This window comes from Esox lucius, chromosome 4 (assembly GCF_011004845.1).
Source record: "Esox lucius isolate fEsoLuc1 chromosome 4, fEsoLuc1.pri, whole genome shotgun sequence".
Taxonomy (NCBI): Eukaryota; Metazoa; Chordata; class Actinopteri; order Esociformes; family Esocidae; genus Esox; species Esox lucius.
Window position 1 is genome coordinate 9,405,526 of NC_047572.1, and position 20,133 is coordinate 9,425,658.

General features: G+C 42.7%; 1 protein-coding gene across 12 annotated transcripts in view; it reads right to left on the reverse strand.

Annotated features, from left to right (window-relative positions):
* The window catches only part of prom1a (prominin 1a), a 102,669-nt gene extending 87,638 nt beyond the window's left edge, over nt 1–15,031 (reverse strand). For 6 of the 12 annotated variants that reach the window (XM_034291755.1, XM_034291754.1, XM_034291763.1 and 3 more), the window contains exon 1: nt 14,433–15,031. In XM_034291755.1, coding sequence (XP_034147646.1) covers nt 14,433–14,670 — 238 coding nt within the window. In that variant the 5' untranslated portion in view covers nt 14,671–15,031. The remainder of the gene's footprint in view (nt 1–14,432) is intronic. The other 6 variants (XM_034291762.1, XM_034291757.1, XM_034291760.1 and 3 more) reach the window with 1 other exon arrangement.
* Nucleotides 15,032–20,133: the final 5,102 nt, after the last annotated feature.

Genomic DNA, 20,133 nt, shown 5'->3' on the forward strand with positions numbered 1-20,133 from the left:
GCAGGGGGTACTTGAAAACACTCATGACACCATAGACTTACTAGTGAAATTAACATGAGGGGGTAATTCAGGGGTACTGAAAGCAGTGCAAAAACATTTTGGGGGTACAGTAACTGAAAAAGGTTGGGAGACACTGATCTAGGGTACATAATATAATTACAGATCTCTGTATGCAAGGGACAAGGCCGAAAACCAATATTGGAGGCCCTTAGGCGGCACAACATTAAAAACAGACATGATTCAGTAATGGATATCACTCGATGGGCTAAGGAACACTTCTGAATACCATTGTCTGTGAGCACAGGATGTCGCTGTATCCACAAATGCAAGTTAAAACTCTACCATGCAAAGATGAAACCAGATAAACAAGATCCAAAAACGCTGCTCCCTTCTCTGGGCCCAAGCACATTTAGGACAGACTGAGGCAAAGAGGAAAACTATCCTGTGGTCTGATGAATTAAAATGTGAAATTATTTTTGGCAATCATGGATGATGTGTCCTCCAGACTAAAGAGGGGAAGGACCATCCGGCTTCTTATCAGCGCACAGTTCAAAAGCCAGCATCCATGATGGTATGGGGGTGCATTAGTGCACATGGCATAGGTGACATAAAAAAGATTTTGGAGCAACATATGCTACCATCCCCTTTTCAGGGAAGGCGTTGCTAATTTCAGCAAGACAATGCCAAACATTCTGCATGTACTACATGGCTCCACAGTAAAAGTCTGGGTGCTAAACTGGCTTGTCTGCTGTCCAGACCTGTCACCAACTGAAAGCATTTGGCGCATTAGGAAACGAGAAATACGACAAAGGAGACCCCGAACTGTAGAGCAGCTGAAATCTATTGCTATTGGTCCACTCAGTTCCCAAACACTTAAAGAGTATTGTTAAAAGAGGGGCTGTAACACAGTGGTAAACATGCCCCTGTCCCAACTTCTATGAAATGTATTGCTGGCATCAAATTCAAAATGGGCATGTATGTATAAAATTGTTCTGACAATGGGAGTGTACTCTGTGGGCTATACTCTGCCCTCTTTCAGGGTGGTTGTGGTTTATTGGTGTCCCTTTTGGTCTGGTTGACCCTGCCTGGGGTTACCTACAGTGTCTCTGGACCCCCTGTCTGTATGGTTTCACATTCCGCTGGGAGGACTGTCCTCGAGGCCAAACCTGTGAGAGGACACCTAGTTATTATGGCACCCTCAGGATGGGAAAATAGTGTCTCCAGATCTGCCCATCCCACCGTCTCAAGCCCTAGTTATTATGCTGCAATAGTTTGTTTTTCGAGGGGACTAGAAGAGACTAGGGAGCTTTTCCTAGCCACTGTGCATTTTGTACATTTCTATGAATGTCGATCAACCATATATCATCATTAGAAGACAGACGGCCCGGCGTCCTGTTAGGAACGAGATGGAACAGGCCATCAAATGAATGCAAGCCATCAAATGAATACAGAATATATCCTAACTGGGAAGCAAATATAACTGGTGTAATGATTTATCTTGGAGTTCACCTGATTAAGGACACAATGTTCATAAAGACTCCTGTGGTAGATTGTCTAAAATAAAATCATGTTGAAATGTTCAACACTCCACAAGTGTTGTAAACATACTGGCAAGGTGGCAAAAATGAATATGAAACATATTCTGAAGCCTTTTGAAGTATAAAAAACATGCATGATTCCTATTCAAGTATTAGTGTAGCATGACACAATTTACATGATGAAAATGTAAGACCCAGGTCTTGGCCACCAAAGTGAAGCGACAATCTGAAATCGGCTATTCTGCAGCTGCTCAACGGTTGTAGACATGAGCATTCAAATTCTTCAGTCACGCTGCTTGAGCCAAATCAGAATCACAGCATCGCTGTGGAGGTGGAAATACTACAAAAATATTTACAGTTTCACTTCTTCAGTGTCTTAGAGAAGCATGCACTGGGAAAGCGTGTACGTCTGAGTGGGTGTGTACGTGTTTGTGAAAGAGAGGGAGGGAAATGGAGGAGAGAAAGAGGGGTGAGGAGAGAAGGGGGGGGCTATCTGAGAGACAGAGAGCACTTGAATGAGAGAGAAACAGACAAGAGTCAAGGCAAGGCCAGTGCAATCATTTTCCCTTCACTTGTGAGCCAGTATTCACCCATGCAGACACTGTGACTGATGAGACCTTGGGTTGTAAATAAAAAAAACACGAAAAAAACAGATTCAACAGACTAAAAACTTTCTAGCAGAGCCACACTGACAAAATCCTAATATTATCCAAACTTAAACCGTCTCGCCATCTAGGGGGAAATCCACATAACAGGCTTACTGGCGGAAATTGTATAAAAACTGCATATGAGATAGATTTCCAGAGCACTCTTTAATTCTTATGACCCTCCCATGCTTGTTAAGCAAAGTAGAACGCAACGTGATGTTCTGGTGAAACGCTATCTGCGGACAAGCAGAACCCGTATGCAGGGAAAGCATAACCTGACATGTTCAATGGGTAACATCCTTTGAGGGGAAAATCGCTAAATGGGATTGCGGATTAACATTTTAGTTGGTATAAGTCCGGTGTAGTGTTGTCACTTCACCTTCCTATGAGTAAACGGAGATGTGTTACTGAGAAATCCAGGTAAAGTCTGACAAATGTATTATTGACACAGCAAAATATTTTTTAACTAACTGTTAAAAATAGAATAAAATGTAGCTAGGTAGTTGTTAAGGCTAAAGTCATAAACACACCGTTTCTGTAATTTCCCTTGTTGATGCCAGAGGTCTGAAATGGCATATAATCTAATTCGAATTTTTTAAATGATCCTTAACATTGTATCCATTTTGCAGATATTTAAAAGTTTTCCAGACACCTAGCATTTTATAAAAATATGTCAGATGTGTCTTTTACAGAAGCCTTGAATTGTAAGGTGAATCTTTTTTTTCAGCAAAAAACAAGTAATTTTATTTCAAGATAGGCCTAAAAAAATTCTCTAATTTATTGATATGAAAAGCATCTCATGCATCTGTCTTTAGTTTCAGAAAGTGGAGAAAGTATTCCTTTCATTTTTATAATGTGTTTTGTTGATGTAGGCAGTATGTTGAAACGAAAAAAAACACTAATTCAAGTATTAGTTTTGCATACGGAAAGTATCAGCTACAGAATATCCTGGAGAGTTATCAGCTGTAGAGAACATTGTCGAGATTCGCTAACAGCAAAGGCCGCTTCGTGAGGCCAAGTCAAAGTAGCCTATCCATTTAATAATTCAAGGTTCCATTTGTTAATGTGTTCCTCTGTTTTTGTTTTTTTCTTCTGTTGTAGGAATACAAAGCACATTTAATTTGCTATTTTATTTTCTACATAAAAAGTTTGATTGATTCAGGGCTTCTGAAGTCTTTGTACGGAAAAACAAAAAAGCAACCAAGTCTGTTTTTAGTCAGGAATATGATTTTTTTTACCTCCTAAGACCTGAGCTTTGATAATGTATGCATTTTTTATTTCTCTTAGCAATTTGGGATTAGTAGGACCTAATAAGTATAATATCTAAGCATTGCATAGACAACTGTCCTCTAATAAGGACAATAGGTTTAAATTAAGCAGAATGAAGAACATGGTGCAGGAAGCCAAAAACATAGTGTCCTCTTATGCAGACACAGGGTCTCAGGAGGCTAAGGGGCACTACGCACAATTCTAATGTTTACAAAACTGAATTAAAACACCAACGGACATCTCTTTTATCGACTAATACCAGAACAGTATTAGCTATACTTCGGTGGTTTAGCATTGGGGATAGTACTGCATGTATCTAAAGCAACTATGAGACAGTCAATGCAAACTGATAAACAGACCAGCAAGAAAGTTTAAATGGGCAAAATCTCAGGCACTCACAACAATTTAGTTGAAAATAAATATGTAAAACATTTCCCTAAGATGTCTTCTGGTCATTTCTGTTTGTATTTATGCTAGTAGTACAGTAAAAATGTTACATACTGTATGGCCATTTGTGTGTTTGGCCCTATGCTGTTGCAGTAAGGCATCAGGAGTTACTGTTTGAAGCAGCTGGCAAACAGAGGTCTTAGCAGCTGAGGCACTTGGCTGCATCTGTAGAACTACAGTTTGACCAACAAAATCTCAACAAACACTGTCTCCAGTTACAATGTCCCCACTAACCCTGTCTCCACTGACACTGTCTCCACTGACACTGTCTCCAGGAACAATGTCCCCACTAACCCTGTCTCCACTGACACTGTCTCCAGTAACCCTGTCCCCACTGACACTGTCTCCAGTAACCCTGTCCCCACTGACACTGACTCCAGTAACACTGTCTCCAGTAACCCTGTCCCCACTGACACTGTCTCCAGGAACAATGTCCCCACTAACCCTGTCTCCACTGACACTGTCTCCACTGACACTGTCTCCAGGAACAATGTCTCCACTAACCCTGTCTCCACTGACACTGTCTCCACTGACACTGTCTCCAGGAACAATGTCTCCACTAACCCTGTCCCCACTAACCCTGTCTCCACTGACAATGTCTCCAGTAACAATGTCTCCACTGACACTGTCCCCACTGACACTGTCTCCAGTAACCCTGTCCCCACTGACACTGTCTCCAGTAACACTGTCTCCAGTAACCCTGTCCCCACTGACACTGACTCCAGGAACACTGACTCCACAAACACTGTCCCCAGTAACACTGTCCCCACTAACCATGTCCCCACTAACCATGTCTCCACTAACCATGTCTCCACTAACACTGTCCCCACTAACACTGTCCCCACTAACACTGTCCCCACTTATACTGTCTCCACTAACACATCTAACTAATCTAATTACTAATATTATCTATTATTGAGGCATCGAAATACACACACATATGCATAGACCAGGTTTGTCAAGGTTAATGGATCCTGGGATATTCACTCTGAACGTGTCAAATTGACCTCTCTGTAATATTGGGAGGCTCCCACCAAATCTACTCCCCTGTGCACAAATATACAAGCATACTGTCATATCAGAACAGTAACAGTCTGAACAGTCACAGGCAGAACAGTTGCAGTCTGAACAGTAACAGTCAGAGCAGTTGCAGTCTGAACAGAAACAGTCCAAACAGTAGAAGTAAAAATAAAAGTAGAAATGTCTACACTGGGTAACTGGGCACAAACTACACAACTAGGGAAGAAGAAAAGTATGAAGACCCTGTAAAGCAGGGTCTTAAGCCACCTAACTGGTGCCTTCAGGTAGTCCAGAAAGGTATTTCACAGGTGGGGAAGTGTCAAACTCAGCGACTGATACCTCAAAGCGTGGAGCTTTGTCCTAGGGGATTAGAGAAGTAGGCTATCGCTTGTCCTGACGTAGGGTTTGTGGAGGAGATGTAGTTCTTTGCAGTCAGAAAAGCAGCAGTGTACAGTTGAACATCAGAAAAGACTCACAAAGATAGGAAACATGGACAAGTTCTGAAAAAAACATGAACACACAAACAGGTTGACACAAACAGGTTGACACAAACAGGCAGACAGATCAACAGGCAGTTACAGATACAGTAAGCGCTGCAGGAAAACAGGTACTTGTAGAAGAGCTGCCTTTGTAAGGATGAATGTAGAGGACTTAAAGGACAAGTAATGAAAAAGGCAAGGCCCATTCTGTGTTCACCATGCAGATGTATACACATCGCTCTCTACAGCTCTCTCTTCCCCCTCTCACTCATTCCTTCTCTGTCTGCTTCTTCCCCCTCCATTGGTCCTCCTTCCCCGGGCTTGCCTTGAAAACAAAGCTGGGTCTTTTGCATTCCTTCCATGAGGGTCACATTTCTTCCTCGTCGCTCATCAAGAGGACTGTGTTGTTGGGACTTGGGTGATTCATTAAGGCAATGTGTTTCTTCACGTTTTCTACACACTATTGATTTCAGCGCATCCACCTGAGGCAGGAATGAATTTTTTTTCTCTATTTACATTCTTAGTGAGAATAATTATTTGTGAGAAGTTAAATGGCCAAAGTTGAATGGAGCTTGATACTGTCTTCAACGTACCTGTGTCTCAAGTTTGTAACCGACATGACCCTGACCAGCTTCTACCCCAAAAGCCATTATAGTGTTAAACATGCACAGAGCTTCCAGAAGCTACGGATCCCTTGGTTCAGGCCTTAACCTTTGTCAGTGCTCTACTGGACCAAAAAAGGACACTGAAAGTCTGATAGGCAATTACAGCCTTATATAAACACACTCAAGAACTGTGGTTAGCCCAACTGCTAATTGGCTCACAAAAAGGATATTAGAGTTGTCTCTGTCAATGACGCTTTGACAGCGGCTGCTAGCTTTGACAGCGGCTGCTAGCTACTGTAAGCTGATGTTAATCTGGGATTGTGTCTACTGCACCCCTGATGTGCACAGCCAGTCATCAGCCACCTACAGTATTGTGACACTGACTCAGACCAACCTAGCCATTTAAACTATTAACCTATTGATTAGAGAAGGCAAACTAAATTTACCCAGCTCTCCCAATGACAACAGTGCTGTGACATCAAGCTGTTTTTTACTATTCGGATCATACATTTAAGTCATTTAGCAGACTCTTTCATGTGGAGCGACTCACATTAGGGACTAGTGTGGGTATATATCTTCGTACTTTCTCATTACGGCTCCCTGTGGGAATCGAACCCAACACCCTGGATCCATGTACACCCAGAACGGAGGCACTCGTCAGTCTACCTCCTTATTTTAGTTGTACCACAAGGGGTCCCGTCAGTAGGCTAACCTTGGTTAGGATAGTTACAGTAGGATGTGCCCCCTTTACATATCAAAAACAGCATGATGACTTTGTACGCCATTTGTGGCAATGCCCTTCTCTGACTGCAAAGAACTACATCTCCACCACAAACCCTACGTCAGGACAAGCGGTAGCCTACTTCTCTAATCCCCTAGGACAAAGCTCCACGCTTTGAGGTGTCAGTCGCTGAGTTTGCCACTTCATCCTTTTCTTCTTCCCTAGTTGTGTAGTTTGTGCCCAGTTACCCAGTGTAGATATTTCCTTTCTCGAAAGACAACTAACATCAACAAATCCCAGTCATCAAGAGCACAATTACATGCTCTTAAAATCGAACTCGAAGGCCATTGTCTTTGAAACTTTGTACGGCTAAAAGCTTCCTCTAATTCAGAACGAGCAGCGCTGTAACTGATCTCACACTGGGTGGGTTGTCTGACTAGTAATATTTGGCATGAGCAGGTTGACCCTTACTGTGGCACATCTGCAAATACAACTCACCACATCCCCCAGTGCCAGCCCCCCGCAGGCACGGCTGCGCCTACCAACCAAGCAGAACTAAAGGATGCATGACTTGCCATCCATTTACCAGGACAGCAGCTTGCCAGCCCTGACCCATATATGACGTGCCCGAGTGAGACACGGCCCCAACGACAGCCTCTTCGTGACGTGGCAGGTCGCTCCTTCCCTCCCACATGCTAGCTCTGTTACCCCCTCCCCGTCTTTCACCGCATCGCTGGATCTTTCTGTTTCTATTCAATATCCCGACGTGAAGGGGTGCTTTGTTTTACAGCCTGTCTGGCTTGTTGACTTTCGGGTTCCCATTTTAATTTTGATTCTTTCTGTCTTTCCATCACATTCCCTCTCCTAGCTCTTTGGCAGTTTGAAGCAATGGCGGTGGCATTATAGCATTACCTGAAAGCCTCTAAAGTCTCAGGGCATCTTAATTCCATATCTCTTATCGTCTGTGCCCTTCTAGCTTTACTAATATGCCATTCCAACACAGGATTCAATTCACGTGAAACAACGGTCGCCTGTTGGTACTGAATTTCAAGGAATACCTTTTTGTGTCCTTTTACTTGCTTAATTTTAGATGGTTGCTGACTGTGAAAGAAATCTATGGGCCAAGTGAAACTGTAGTCAATGGTTACATTTCCTTTAAACAGTCATTACAAACTTTAGCCACCAGCAGCAAAAAACCTAAGTACTGTGACCGTTTTTATCAAACTGATCAGAAATTGCCTGGTTTAATCTTACTTGGTGGAAATCTTTTTCACTAGCAGCTTAGGGTTCTAATTGCTTTTTAAAGATAAATGAATGATAGATTACAGTTTCCCTTGAGACTACAGACTGCTTTCAATTTGTGCCGTCCCAATGGAAGAGCATCCTCTCACAAACAGATTTGCTGGCACACGGAATGGTCATTTGCTTCAGGAAAAAAAAGTCTTATATAACATATTCTGGGGGCAATTAGGAGTCTTTCAGCACTCTGCACTCTCAGAGTTCAGGTCTTTGTCTTGCAGCTCGGGTAAAATCCCATCCAGCGCTGTGTGAAAGAAAGTAGCTCCACTAAAAATAAGCATTTCATTCAGTACTAGCGATTTGGCTGCCTTCCCCTCTGGATATTCAAGTACCTGCAGGGGTTCCATATTAAATTCTTTAATACGGCACTGATGTGAAACACTACGCAAAGCTCTTTCTCTGAGGGGTTTAAATGCAAATGCAACAGTCACAAAGCATGAGCCCATACGACAGACTTAATCTCAGATTCTCCAACACTGGCTTAAAATCGTGGATGAATAAATGTGTGGGCCTGCTTAGTTATAAACTGCATGGCAAAAGACGTGTTTTGCCTTCAAAAGATTTTGTGTTTTAGGCGTATTTCTGAAAGAGAGGCAGAATCCTCCTCTACTTTAACCTGATATCTTTAAAAGTGTTATTAGCTTTGAAAGGAAGGGGCTATAGAATCAAATAAAGGCAATGCAGATAATATTGTAGCTTATGCATTTTAGATGTTGGCAGATTGTGCACACAGCATAATAGCTCTATTTACTAATACCACATTTCGCAGCTACAAGAGGTAACTAACAAAACCCTGGCTCTATGTACCATGCATTACTTTTACCAGTTTCACGTGCCTGGAGCCACCTCATTTTAAAATAGTGTTACCCCACAAGCCGCTGTGTTAAGGGAAACAACATCCTGGCCAGCAGGCCTAATTGTTACTGGTTTGCCTTAAACATCTACTGCACTCTGTCAGATAAGGCAGTATCCCCATGGACACAAATCACACCATATCATTACGTTAATGGATAGGAATTACATCATATCATTATATTAATTGGCACGAAGTCTTGTTCTTTTGACATTTAATACTCTATCCTAAATTATCAAAACACTTTTCACAAATTTTGGTAGATGAGAGGCATCATTAGCAGTTGTTAAAGCACCTTTGGCAGCCCTATGGGAATAACGCTACTAGCTTGGCACAGCTGAATTTAGGGTATCTCTCATTCTCCAGTGAAGAACCAGTCAAGCCCAGTCGGGTTGTATGGGGAAAGTCGCTGCACAGCTATCTTCAGGTCTTCCCACAAATGTTTGATCAGGTTCAAGTCTAGGCTCCGGCTGGGCCACTCAAAGACATTCACAGACGTGTCCTGAAGCCACTTCTGTGTTGTTTTGACTGCTTAGGGTCAATAATCTGTTGGAAGGTGAAACTTTGCCCCAGACTGAGGCCTTGAGCCCTCTGTAGCTGGCTTTCATCCAGTATCTGTCTGTACTTTGCTACGTGCATCTTTCCCTCAATCCTGACTAGTGTAACAGTCCCTGCCGCTGAAAACCATCCCCACATCTCAAGGATACAGGATGCACCTGAGCTCAATTTCAAGTGTCAAAGCAAAGGGTCTGAATACTTATATAAATGTGATATTCATGTTTTACAATTTTTGTTTCAAGCCCACAACACTCTCTCTGCTTTTCTGTCAGAACATATCAAAGTAAACTGAAATGTCATGTCATTATCATTATAAAACAAATAGCCCTTAGTCACACCTGTTCCCATACAACAGAACAACAATACCTAATATAGTTAAGGGAGTCCAATTGAAAAACTAATAACTCATAATGATAGGCTCTAAATGACAGAATAATGGAGATCTATTTGGGCTCACTCAGGCATCACATAATGTGCAGTTTGCACTTTGAGCCCATTGTAGTCCATCATCATATCCACCTCACATTCTTTGCCATTCTTTTTTAAGACGCCGGCTCACACTTCAGAAGTCCTAACAGTACCAAGCACGGCAGAAGTCGCGCAGAAGCATACGAAAAAATGAGTCAGTACGGTGAATGAGAACACGGGCCGATTTACAACAGAGTGGCCCTTTGCCGCGGGCGTTCAGCTGGCATTATGTTAGGCAAGCGCAACCGTGCCCACGGCTGTCTTGGAGCATTACCGTGCTACGAGCGCCACAGTCATCTCTGTGACATGAGCGTGTGGGACAGGCCCGGAAGCAGACAGAGGACCGACGGGACCGTACAACTGATACAGTAACAGTAAGGCTGATATATATGCCCACATGGATTGAGACACTATTCAAGCGATAGGGTGTCTTCAATGCAACCCGCTGCCAAGGAACATTACCTCGACGGGAAGAGCGAAAGGATTGAAGTGGACTGGATGTCACGCTTATTTCGCAATGCTCCTCTGTTGCCTCCCAACACGTGCCACAGTAGGAACGCAAACCTATGGTATTCGAAGGGTGTTGCGACTTCCGACCCACAATGCAACGCAACCAGGAAAGGGGGCGTGCCGTTTCCAGTCGAAAAACAAATAGTGACAAGCAAAGATGCATCCCCCCAACCATTACGGATGAGTTATGTGCTCACATTTGCGGTTCGCTGGAAATCATTTTTGTCCTAAGCAGTGTACTGGGAGTGCTCCTACACTTTTCATGAGCAACGTTGAGCCGGAACATTCAGACAGACACGATGTCCTAAGAGGACCGTGAGGACCAATGGGAGGGGACCGATCTGAGGAAAAATTATCACAGATGATGCCTGTTGCCATGTGCATAAAGCCGATCAATCCCGCCCCTCTGAATGCCTCGTCATCCAGCAGCTGGCATTCTAATTCACAGAAATAAACGGACAAAAAAAAACTGAAGCTCAGAGACATTTTAAATACAGCACTTTAATAATGCACAGAAGAAACATGACTACCTGTAGTGCATTATGTGTGACTGTTCACCTTTAAGCTGTGATGGAAGTGGGTTAGGCCCAACTATCACCTTCACATGTACAATATTGTTAAAAAGGAAGTGCCTACTACTGTTTCAACACATTGTCCGTCCTTGTTAAATAACAGGCTCCACTTACCAAGTGTGACGTATTTCAACGGCCAGGGTCTGCACTTTCTCCTTTTATAGAACCAACCGAAAATCCAGCACGCGTGTCCATTAAAACAATGAATTCTACTGCGCTGGACACACTTCACACCGGGATTAAATGCACCTCCAGTGCAGTGGGATATCTAGTTAGCTAAACCCACTAAAACGCTGCAGTTGCCTTCTAACTCGGTCTCAATTTACCCTTCATGTCGCGCGGGTACATGCAGACCTACAGTATGTGGGACAAAATTAGGGAAAGCTGATTGCTTTGGCCACGATGTCTGCCCGCTGTGCGTTTCCCTGGCAACTCTTCTTTAGCCTTAACTAATGCCTGGTTCTCACCGAGTCGCTCTGTCCGCTAAGTCAATATTACACATGTCATAGCTACTTCAGGCAGAGGGGATTTCAAACAGACGTGGCGAATTGAGACGTTAATGAGAAAACCTTCTATTTCTCACAGTGCACTTTCCAAAAGAGATTCGCCTGGCTGCACCATAATCCCCCTAGCCTAGCCTCACAGCGACATACTTAAAATGACAGCAAGAACTGCATAAGAAGACGTCGTTGACATTTTGCCTCAACTGTGTGTGGTGTATAAATAATGACTGCATACTTAGGCTGATGGTTTGAAATGTTACAATTGGAATTATTTGGCAGACAATCTTGTGTAGATTAACTTAGAGAAGCATATAGGGATGTTGCTCATGGGCACAACTACATATTTGTCCTACTTTTCAGTTCTGGGATTCTAACGAGTGATCTTTTGCTTACTGATGCGATGCTAGAATGTGGGTAATATGAGCGAGCCATTTATTGTGGGTAATATGAGCGAGCCATTTATTGAGCTGGCCTTCTATTTCCGTGTGAATATGTGTGGGTGGTGTGAATGTGGACCGCCACTTGTGTCAGATAACACTATGGTTGCGCAGGTGGGAGAGATGGACATGTTGACAACTGTTGCTAGATTGCTAGTAACAGCTCTTACAGGTTGTCTGGCAGTGGAGAAACACTGCCTTTAACTGAATGCTTAAACATCTTGCAGCTCGGCTGCATGACGTACTACAGAAATCGTAATAACATAATGCATTTTGCAGAATTAAAGGAGAATCTAGGCTTTTTCACAACCATGTGTCTATTATTGATGTAAATTACACGTTACAAAGGGGTGTTACAGATGTTTTTTGAAAATGTCACTTGTTTTAGAGAAGCTTAGTCCATCCAGCAAATTACTTCCTTATCCTTCTTGTTTGATGTGGGTCTTGAAAAAAGTTATCATCGTAATTTCATTGCAATTCCACATTCCAAATGTAGTTGCTCACTATGAGCAAACTATTTTTGACCAGGAGTGGAATTGATTCCAATTACAAAAAAATCTAATTCCAAACAGGCAATTTCAGAGATCTGACATTCCTACCAGAAGATCATGAATATTATGATTTCACCTCCTCCTTTTCCCAGTTCTGAGTTGTTTTGAATTCAGCAATAATCTAAGGTGCTGGGAAGTAAGAATCCTCCCTAACCAACCTGGATACAATAAATGCATCCTCCACAGCTTATTTACTTGTAGTTCTGTTGCCTCCCATCTGAACTAATTAGTTGGCCTCTAAGGGTTTCAAATGGGATATTTTTGGAATTAACAGCCGCGGTGAACCACACAGAAATACATCTAATGGGAAAAGGTGTACAATGCAGCAATTAAAGCCTCAGGGGTTTGTGGTATATGGCCAAGACACCATGATTATGAACAGTACATATGTATGATGTTGTGCAGAGTACCTGTATACTGCCCATAGCTGCAGTATATTGGCAATTTACCTCGAACTGCTGGGGTTCATTGTAATAACATTATTATTGCTATTACACACCAGTTATCAATGCTGTTAGAACAGTGAAATAGATGTGTTGTCATACCCTTGATCTTTACATGCCAAAGCTTTTACCCGATCAGCGACCAGGGCTACAACCACTGGGTTTATAATAGATTTTAGAAATCATATGTGATCCACCCAATTCACTTGCTCTGAGAACTACAGATTGGTATGTTTTTTTAAAAGCTGAATGTTTAATGGCAGTCACAACAGTGATATTGGTGTAGCATTTGTGGAGTCCCAAAGTGTTTCAGCCAGTTTCCTCTAATCAAAATATGAGCCTGACAGATCATTTGATTATCATGCTAAATCTCCATGTGTGCATTTTATTGTCCCAATTAAGTGGCAGAAATGTAACCATACAGCTGAGGCTGTCCAACTTCCCAGAATTAATCTGAAATATTCAAGTATCCACCCTACATGAATATGAATATGTATATAATTCATGATCATTTATTTAATTTCAGGTGTTCATATTTAAATTCAAGAAACATTTTAATAACCTGTTCACTAGAATTGCTACAGCATGTTCTTACATTTTAAAACCCCATTACCTCTAATGTGTTTTTAACTTTAATAATAGATGTATAGCACAACCTAAAAATCGATAGTATTTAACGAGGAAATGTAATCATCCATTGTGCACGTGAGTTAGGGGCATATTCTGTATCAACTAGTCCCATTGGAAACAGTGGAAACTAAAAGCACAGCAACATATGGCATTCAAGATTATAGGATTACCTAATTAAATCGGTGACACGGGGAGCCACTCCTAATCTCCAAATTTACCAATTGATTATAAACACAGACATAGTATAGTCCAGTGACCACCTAATATTCACTTCAACCGCACGTTATTTGAGTAGGCCTATACGGAATTAAGTTTGGCATTCTGGCATACAATTGGAATATGGCCGAATTTCTAAAACAATTGAACACCCCGGCATATTCTGGTTGGGTTTCTGGTGCATTCAGTCCCCAGGCTATGACTATTTAGTGGCCAGTGACTACATGATGAACACAAGTCAGCAAGGGGTCGGTTTAATTGTAATTAAGTTCACAGTCTTGTAGGCTTACACCATAGGCAAAATAAAGTAGACTAAATGTGGACAGATAGGCCGCAGTGTGTATGGATTACCAACGTACAAATACAAAACAGTTCAACGCTGGATCAGCATGTTTTGCATAAAATCATTTATACTATCCAAATATTAGGTCTATAGGTGTTTCGTTGGCACAATCTGAAAAACATTCTGCATGCGTGTGTCCAAGAAATCAAAAGGGAGGCTATCTTTCCAAACCTTTCATATTACAGTGGTGGTGACCATTAACCAGATCGAAGTGATTCACTTGGTGCGGCACTAAGTTAAAGGTAGTTACCGCGTATTTACATGACATTTTATGGGACAGCTCAGCGGGCGTCAGAACATTGTACTAACTATGGCTTGCTTACCTTCAGGGAACGGATTGGGCTGCACGACGTGTAGAAAAGCGTGCACCATGTGGAATAATATCCCTATCATTCCAGGCTCGTAATATGGAACGGTTTCGTAAACTCCTTGAGGCACATTGCCAAAATCCAACTTTCCCGAAGGTGAACGATTTTGGTGCTCCGGCTCCGTTGTTTGCTGCTGGAGTTCACCGGACGACAATAGTCCCCAAAATAAGACAAGGAGACCGGTTTTCCACATCTTGTCAAGACACTATAAGCACACTGTAAGGGGTTAAAAATATCCACGGGAGAGACAGGCTACTGGGAGGTGATACAAAAATATCGCTAGGTCCGTGTCTTTAAAAGGTGGAAGTACAATTAGGGAAAGGAGGAGTAGTGGACGGCAGGTTTTAAGTCCTACTGTCCGGGGAAGTATTCGTGATCATCATCATTCCCTCGGTGAGTCGTTCCTCATATGAACGCAAACAAGGGGTTTCTTTTCTTCGTTCTTCGAACTGCTCGGTTCCTCCGAGATGAGACCGACTGACAAGTTGTCTCGAGCATCAGCGCGAGAGAGGCGCGGGAAAGGTTGGCTGGTTGTGCGCATTCGCTCTACTGGCTGTGGGAGCCGGGGGAAGCAGTTGGTCCAATGGGAAGCGCTCCTCCTGTCGGGGGAAGGAGGATACACTGGAAGATTATTGAAAAGATGGAACCTTTACTTAGGCCTATTTGGCGTTGATTTCTAGTTTACTGCATACTGCTGTCGCGCTAACTAGGGATTGAACCTTGTTTTCCTTATATCTTTAGCCGGCAACAATGTATATAATCCATCTGACAATTTATTCTACCAATAATTGTATATCATAGGTCTACTATGCCTACTATACTATACTACATCGAACGTATTCTGACACGTTTTTTGAGAAAGTTGTTTTGGACTGTATTCTACCAATGGACCAATGTCCTAACCTATACAATAGGTGTCCAATTTCAGACCTCCGACACACACACACACACACACACACACACACACACACACACACACACACACAGGTGTTCAATGACCTACCAGACCCTGCCCCCTACCCCCCAAGGGTAGACACAAGATACTTTGGGTCCACAGCCCACAGACCCAGAAGCTCTGTGAGTGGTGGAGCAGGGCCCAGGTAGAGTCACACCCAGCACAGCCATCCACAATGCGGTCCTTGTTGATGTCCCAGTCCATGGCAGGGCAGGGCCCCTCTTGCCAGCCCCCGGGTGGGTAGGGCTTTGATCACAGCCACAGAACACCATACTTCAGTGCATTCACAACACTCATTAGATCCGCACTATGAGAGGCAAACCAGATCAGGTGAATGGAAAAACCCTTTGAATAGAGATGTTTGTTCTGTTTGAAATGTGGCCACGAACTAGTCAAATTCAAGGGGTCAGTGCTGGTTTTTTGATTCATTGTTTTGTGATGAAGCTCATGTGGACATTTCAACAGGGCTGTTCTTTTTCTTTGCTGCATATTCTACTAGATACATTTCAGATTGCAAAAATGATTATTTAAAAAAAAAATTGGTTATATATAGTAGCTGGCATCAATGTTGTTTTATGGAATTCCAGCCAGAAAACTCCCACTGGTCCGCTGGAGAGTAAATTCAGCCTTTGGCAGCTGTATACTCATCATTTTATGTTGCTGGGACATAGTTCTATATTTATTCTTCGCCACGCAAGTAGGCTGATGGATGCTGCAGATTTAGCCTGTGTTCAACACAAATGTTAACAGTTCATACAGTCAAAAAGGATAAAGAAGAAATCCCCAAATAGACAGAATAAGCTCTGAGAAAACATGGTCTTTAGTACAAAAAGCCCTGCTAAACCAGTGGCCTTCAGGGCTATTACAATACAAAAGGTCAACTAGTAGAAGGCTGTGTCTTGTGACATCAAAGACACGTTGTCAGGACAAATCAATCCTTATGTCTGGCAGGGCAACAAAGCTGAGGCAATGTGCTTTGTTTACCTGATGAGCCATTTTATGTGGCTAATGGAATTTGATTAAATACCTTAAAGATCACCCTAACTTCATCAGGGACTAAAACTGACAGGCATCGGCAATCACTGGGTGCAAATTTGGTATGATACCATTCATGGCCTTAACTCAGTAGACCTCATTACTGTAGCACTTGCACCTTCAAACTGGACAACTACATTTGCCTGCCCTTGATGAAGAGAGCCACTGGTATGTATCCCCTTCATTGTTGGACCTGCTCCAGACAGAGAACATTGGCCGACTCAGCCTTCTAGGTAAGACGCTTAGTTCTCTAAGACCTGCTTGGGTGGGGTGGGATACTCTACCGGTCTATCATCATACCCTTCCTCTTTGAGAGGTAAGGTCATTACTGGGTCAGGGTAACTCACAGTGTACTTTTTAGCTGTAAACAACATGCAATTCATATGATTTCATCAATAGGATTTTTACTTTAAGGCCAGGGTAGATAAGTAACATAGGATTGTGTGTGAAAGGGTGGTCTGGAGGAGCGGTGGGGTCAGAGAGTCTCAACTGGATCACCCGATCAGACAAATCCCCCAAACAGTTGGACCACAAGTACAAAATCACTTTTATTCATCATCATCATCCCAAAAAAGGGCCATTTCAAATCACGGTGACGTTTTATGAACCAAAGACATGAGATAGGCGGAATAGTATTCCATCATGGCTTGCATACAAACACTACAAAAAGAGCTTCTTGTGAGGGTTCAGTGGAAGTTTCATGCATAAAATACTATAAAACAAGACATCTGGGAGAAAATAGAACTCTTCCTTATTACAATGGAGATTAATGGAGATTAACATTCAAAACTAAACTAAAGTAATTTGAAAAAGTAAGTACACCCCATGGAAAGTTAAGTTCCAAACTCATTCACTTATAAAGGTAACAGAATACAACAAATCTCACAATTTTCTTTATTTATGCAATTAAAATTAACAGAAATGAAATTTCCTCTTGTAGAAAAATGTAGTACACCCTTAACATCACATATGGCTAAAATTAGAATTAGGTGCATCAAAATATTTGAAAAACATTAGAGAGTAACTACAAATGGACCAAATTCCAGCCATGAGCTGACTGATGCTCATAGAAGTCTCTGAGAACCCTGGGGTAACACCAGGGGACCCACAGGCCTCCCTTGTCAAAAGTGCATTGTCAAAGTGCATTAGTCAACCATCTGAAAGAGACTTCACAAACTTGGCCTCCATGGGAGGTCATAAAAGAAGTCACTCAGAAAAGTATATCAACACACAACTGACAGTTGCCAGACAACACCTGGGTATAGACCAAAACTACTGGAACTATTTTCTCTGGAGAGTCAAAGGTGGAGATGCTTGGCCGCAATGCCAGACACTATGTTTGCAAACGTAAAACATTGCATTTGAAGGAAAGAACCAGGTACCAATTGTAATGTATGGAGGCGTGGAATTAATGTTTTGGCCAACTTGCAATCATTTGGTCAGCTATTAATTTTATATTGTACCAGAGAATTCATGAGTAGAATGTGAGGCCACTGTCAATGTTTTTTTTTTTAAAGCTAAACCAACAGGACAGTGATACAAAACACAAGCAAAGCTACAACAGAATGTCTCAAAAAGCAACCCATGTATGCAAGGAAGCCCTTGGCCATGACCCAATTGAACCAGTAGTGTAAAGAAGAAAGGGAAAAATTCCTCCCAGTTGAGGTAAGAGATTGATAGTCAGTCACAGGAAATGGCTATTTGAAGTTATTTCAGCCACAGGAGGGCAACACTATTGAAGTTAGGGGAGTACTTATTTACTCTGCACTATGAAATTGCATGTCTGTTGATTTTTGATGAGTAAATGGCTGCAAATTACAATCCTTCAGGGTTATATCTTAAATTAGGTTACCTTTATCTGTAAATAGTGTCACAGTGAAGACTACATATCCATACGTCAAAATATTTTAGAAGACAACCAGAGGCTTTACACTTTTTTTCACTATATATGTGAAAAACAAAATCATATTAATGACACAGTATGTTACATAACACAACCCGATTTCCAAAAAAGTTGAGACGCTGTGTAAAATGTGAAGACAAACAGAATGCAGTGATGTGCAAAGAATTTAAACCCTATATTCAATAGAAAATTGTTCAAAGAAAAGATATCAAATGTTCAAACTGTGAAATGTTATTGTTTCTTGAAAAATATATACCCACAGTTATACCAACACGTTTCAAAAAAGCTGGGACAGGGGCAAAGAAAGACAGGAAAAATAGTGTAATGCTAAATAAAAACCTGGCAGAACATCTCACAACTAATTAGGTAAATTGGCAACAGGTCAGTAACATGACTGGGTATAAAAAGAGCATCCCGGAGAGGATGAGGCTTTCAGAAGTAAAGATAAGGAGGTGTTCACCACTACGTGAATGACTGCGCAGGCAAATAATGCAAAAATTTAAGAATAACATTTCTCAATGTAAAACTGCTTTGGGGAAGACTTTAGGGATCATCCATGGTACATAACATTAATAACATGCAAGGGACAAGGTCGAAAACCAATATTGAACTGACGTGATCTTAGGGCCCTCAGACAGCACTGCATTTAAAAAAAGAAATTATATAGAGGAAATCACTGCATGGGCTCAGAAACACTTCCGAAAACCACTGTCTGTGAACACAGCACGTCGCTGCGTCCACAAATGTTAAAACCCCACCATGCAAAGAAGAAACCCTATATAAACAAGATCCAGAAACGCTGCAGCCTTTCTTTGGGCCCAGCTTTTTTAAGATGAACTGAGACGAAGTGGAAATCAAAATGTGAAATTATTTTTGGGAATTATGAACACTGCATCCTCCAGGCAAAAGAGGAGATGGACGATCCGGCTTGTTATGAGCACACAGTTCAAAAGCCAGCATCCGTGATGGTATGGGGTTGCATTAGCAAACATGGCATGGGTGACTTGCAAACCTGTGCGACAGGAGTATGCTATATATACAGGTTTTGGAGCAACATGCTGCCATCCATCCATCCATCCATCTTCTACCGCTTATCCGGGGCCGGGTCGCGGGGGCAGCAGTCTAAGCAGGGATGCCCAGACTTCCCTCTCCCCAGACACTTCCTCTAGCTCTTCCGGGGGGACACCGAGGCGTTCCCAGGCCAGCCGGGAGACATAGTCCCTCCAGCGTGTCCTAGGTCTTCCCCGGGGTCTCCTCCCGGTGGGATGGGACCGGAACACCTTCCCAGGAAGGCGTTCCGGAGGCATCCGAAAAAGATGCCCAAGCCACCTCAGCTGACCCCTCTCGATGTGGAGGAGCAACGGCTCTACTCTGAGCTCCTCCCGGGTGACCGAGCTTCTCACCCTATCTCTAAGGGATCGCCCAGCCACCCTGCGGAGAAAACTCATTTCGGCCGCCTGTATCCGGGATCTTGTCCTTTCGGTCATGACCCAAAGCTCATGACCATAGGTGAGAGTAGGAACGTAGATTGACTGGTAAATCGAGAGCTTCGCCTTGCGGCTCAGCTCTTTCTTCACCACGACAGACCGATACATCGACTGCATTACTGCAGAAGCTGCACCGATCCGTCTGTCAATCTCCCGTTCCATCCTTCCCTCACTCGTGAACAAGACCCCTAGATACTTAAACTCCTCCACTTGAGGCAGGCACTCTCCACCAACCTGAAGTGGGCAAGCCACCCTTTTCCGACTGAGGACCATGGC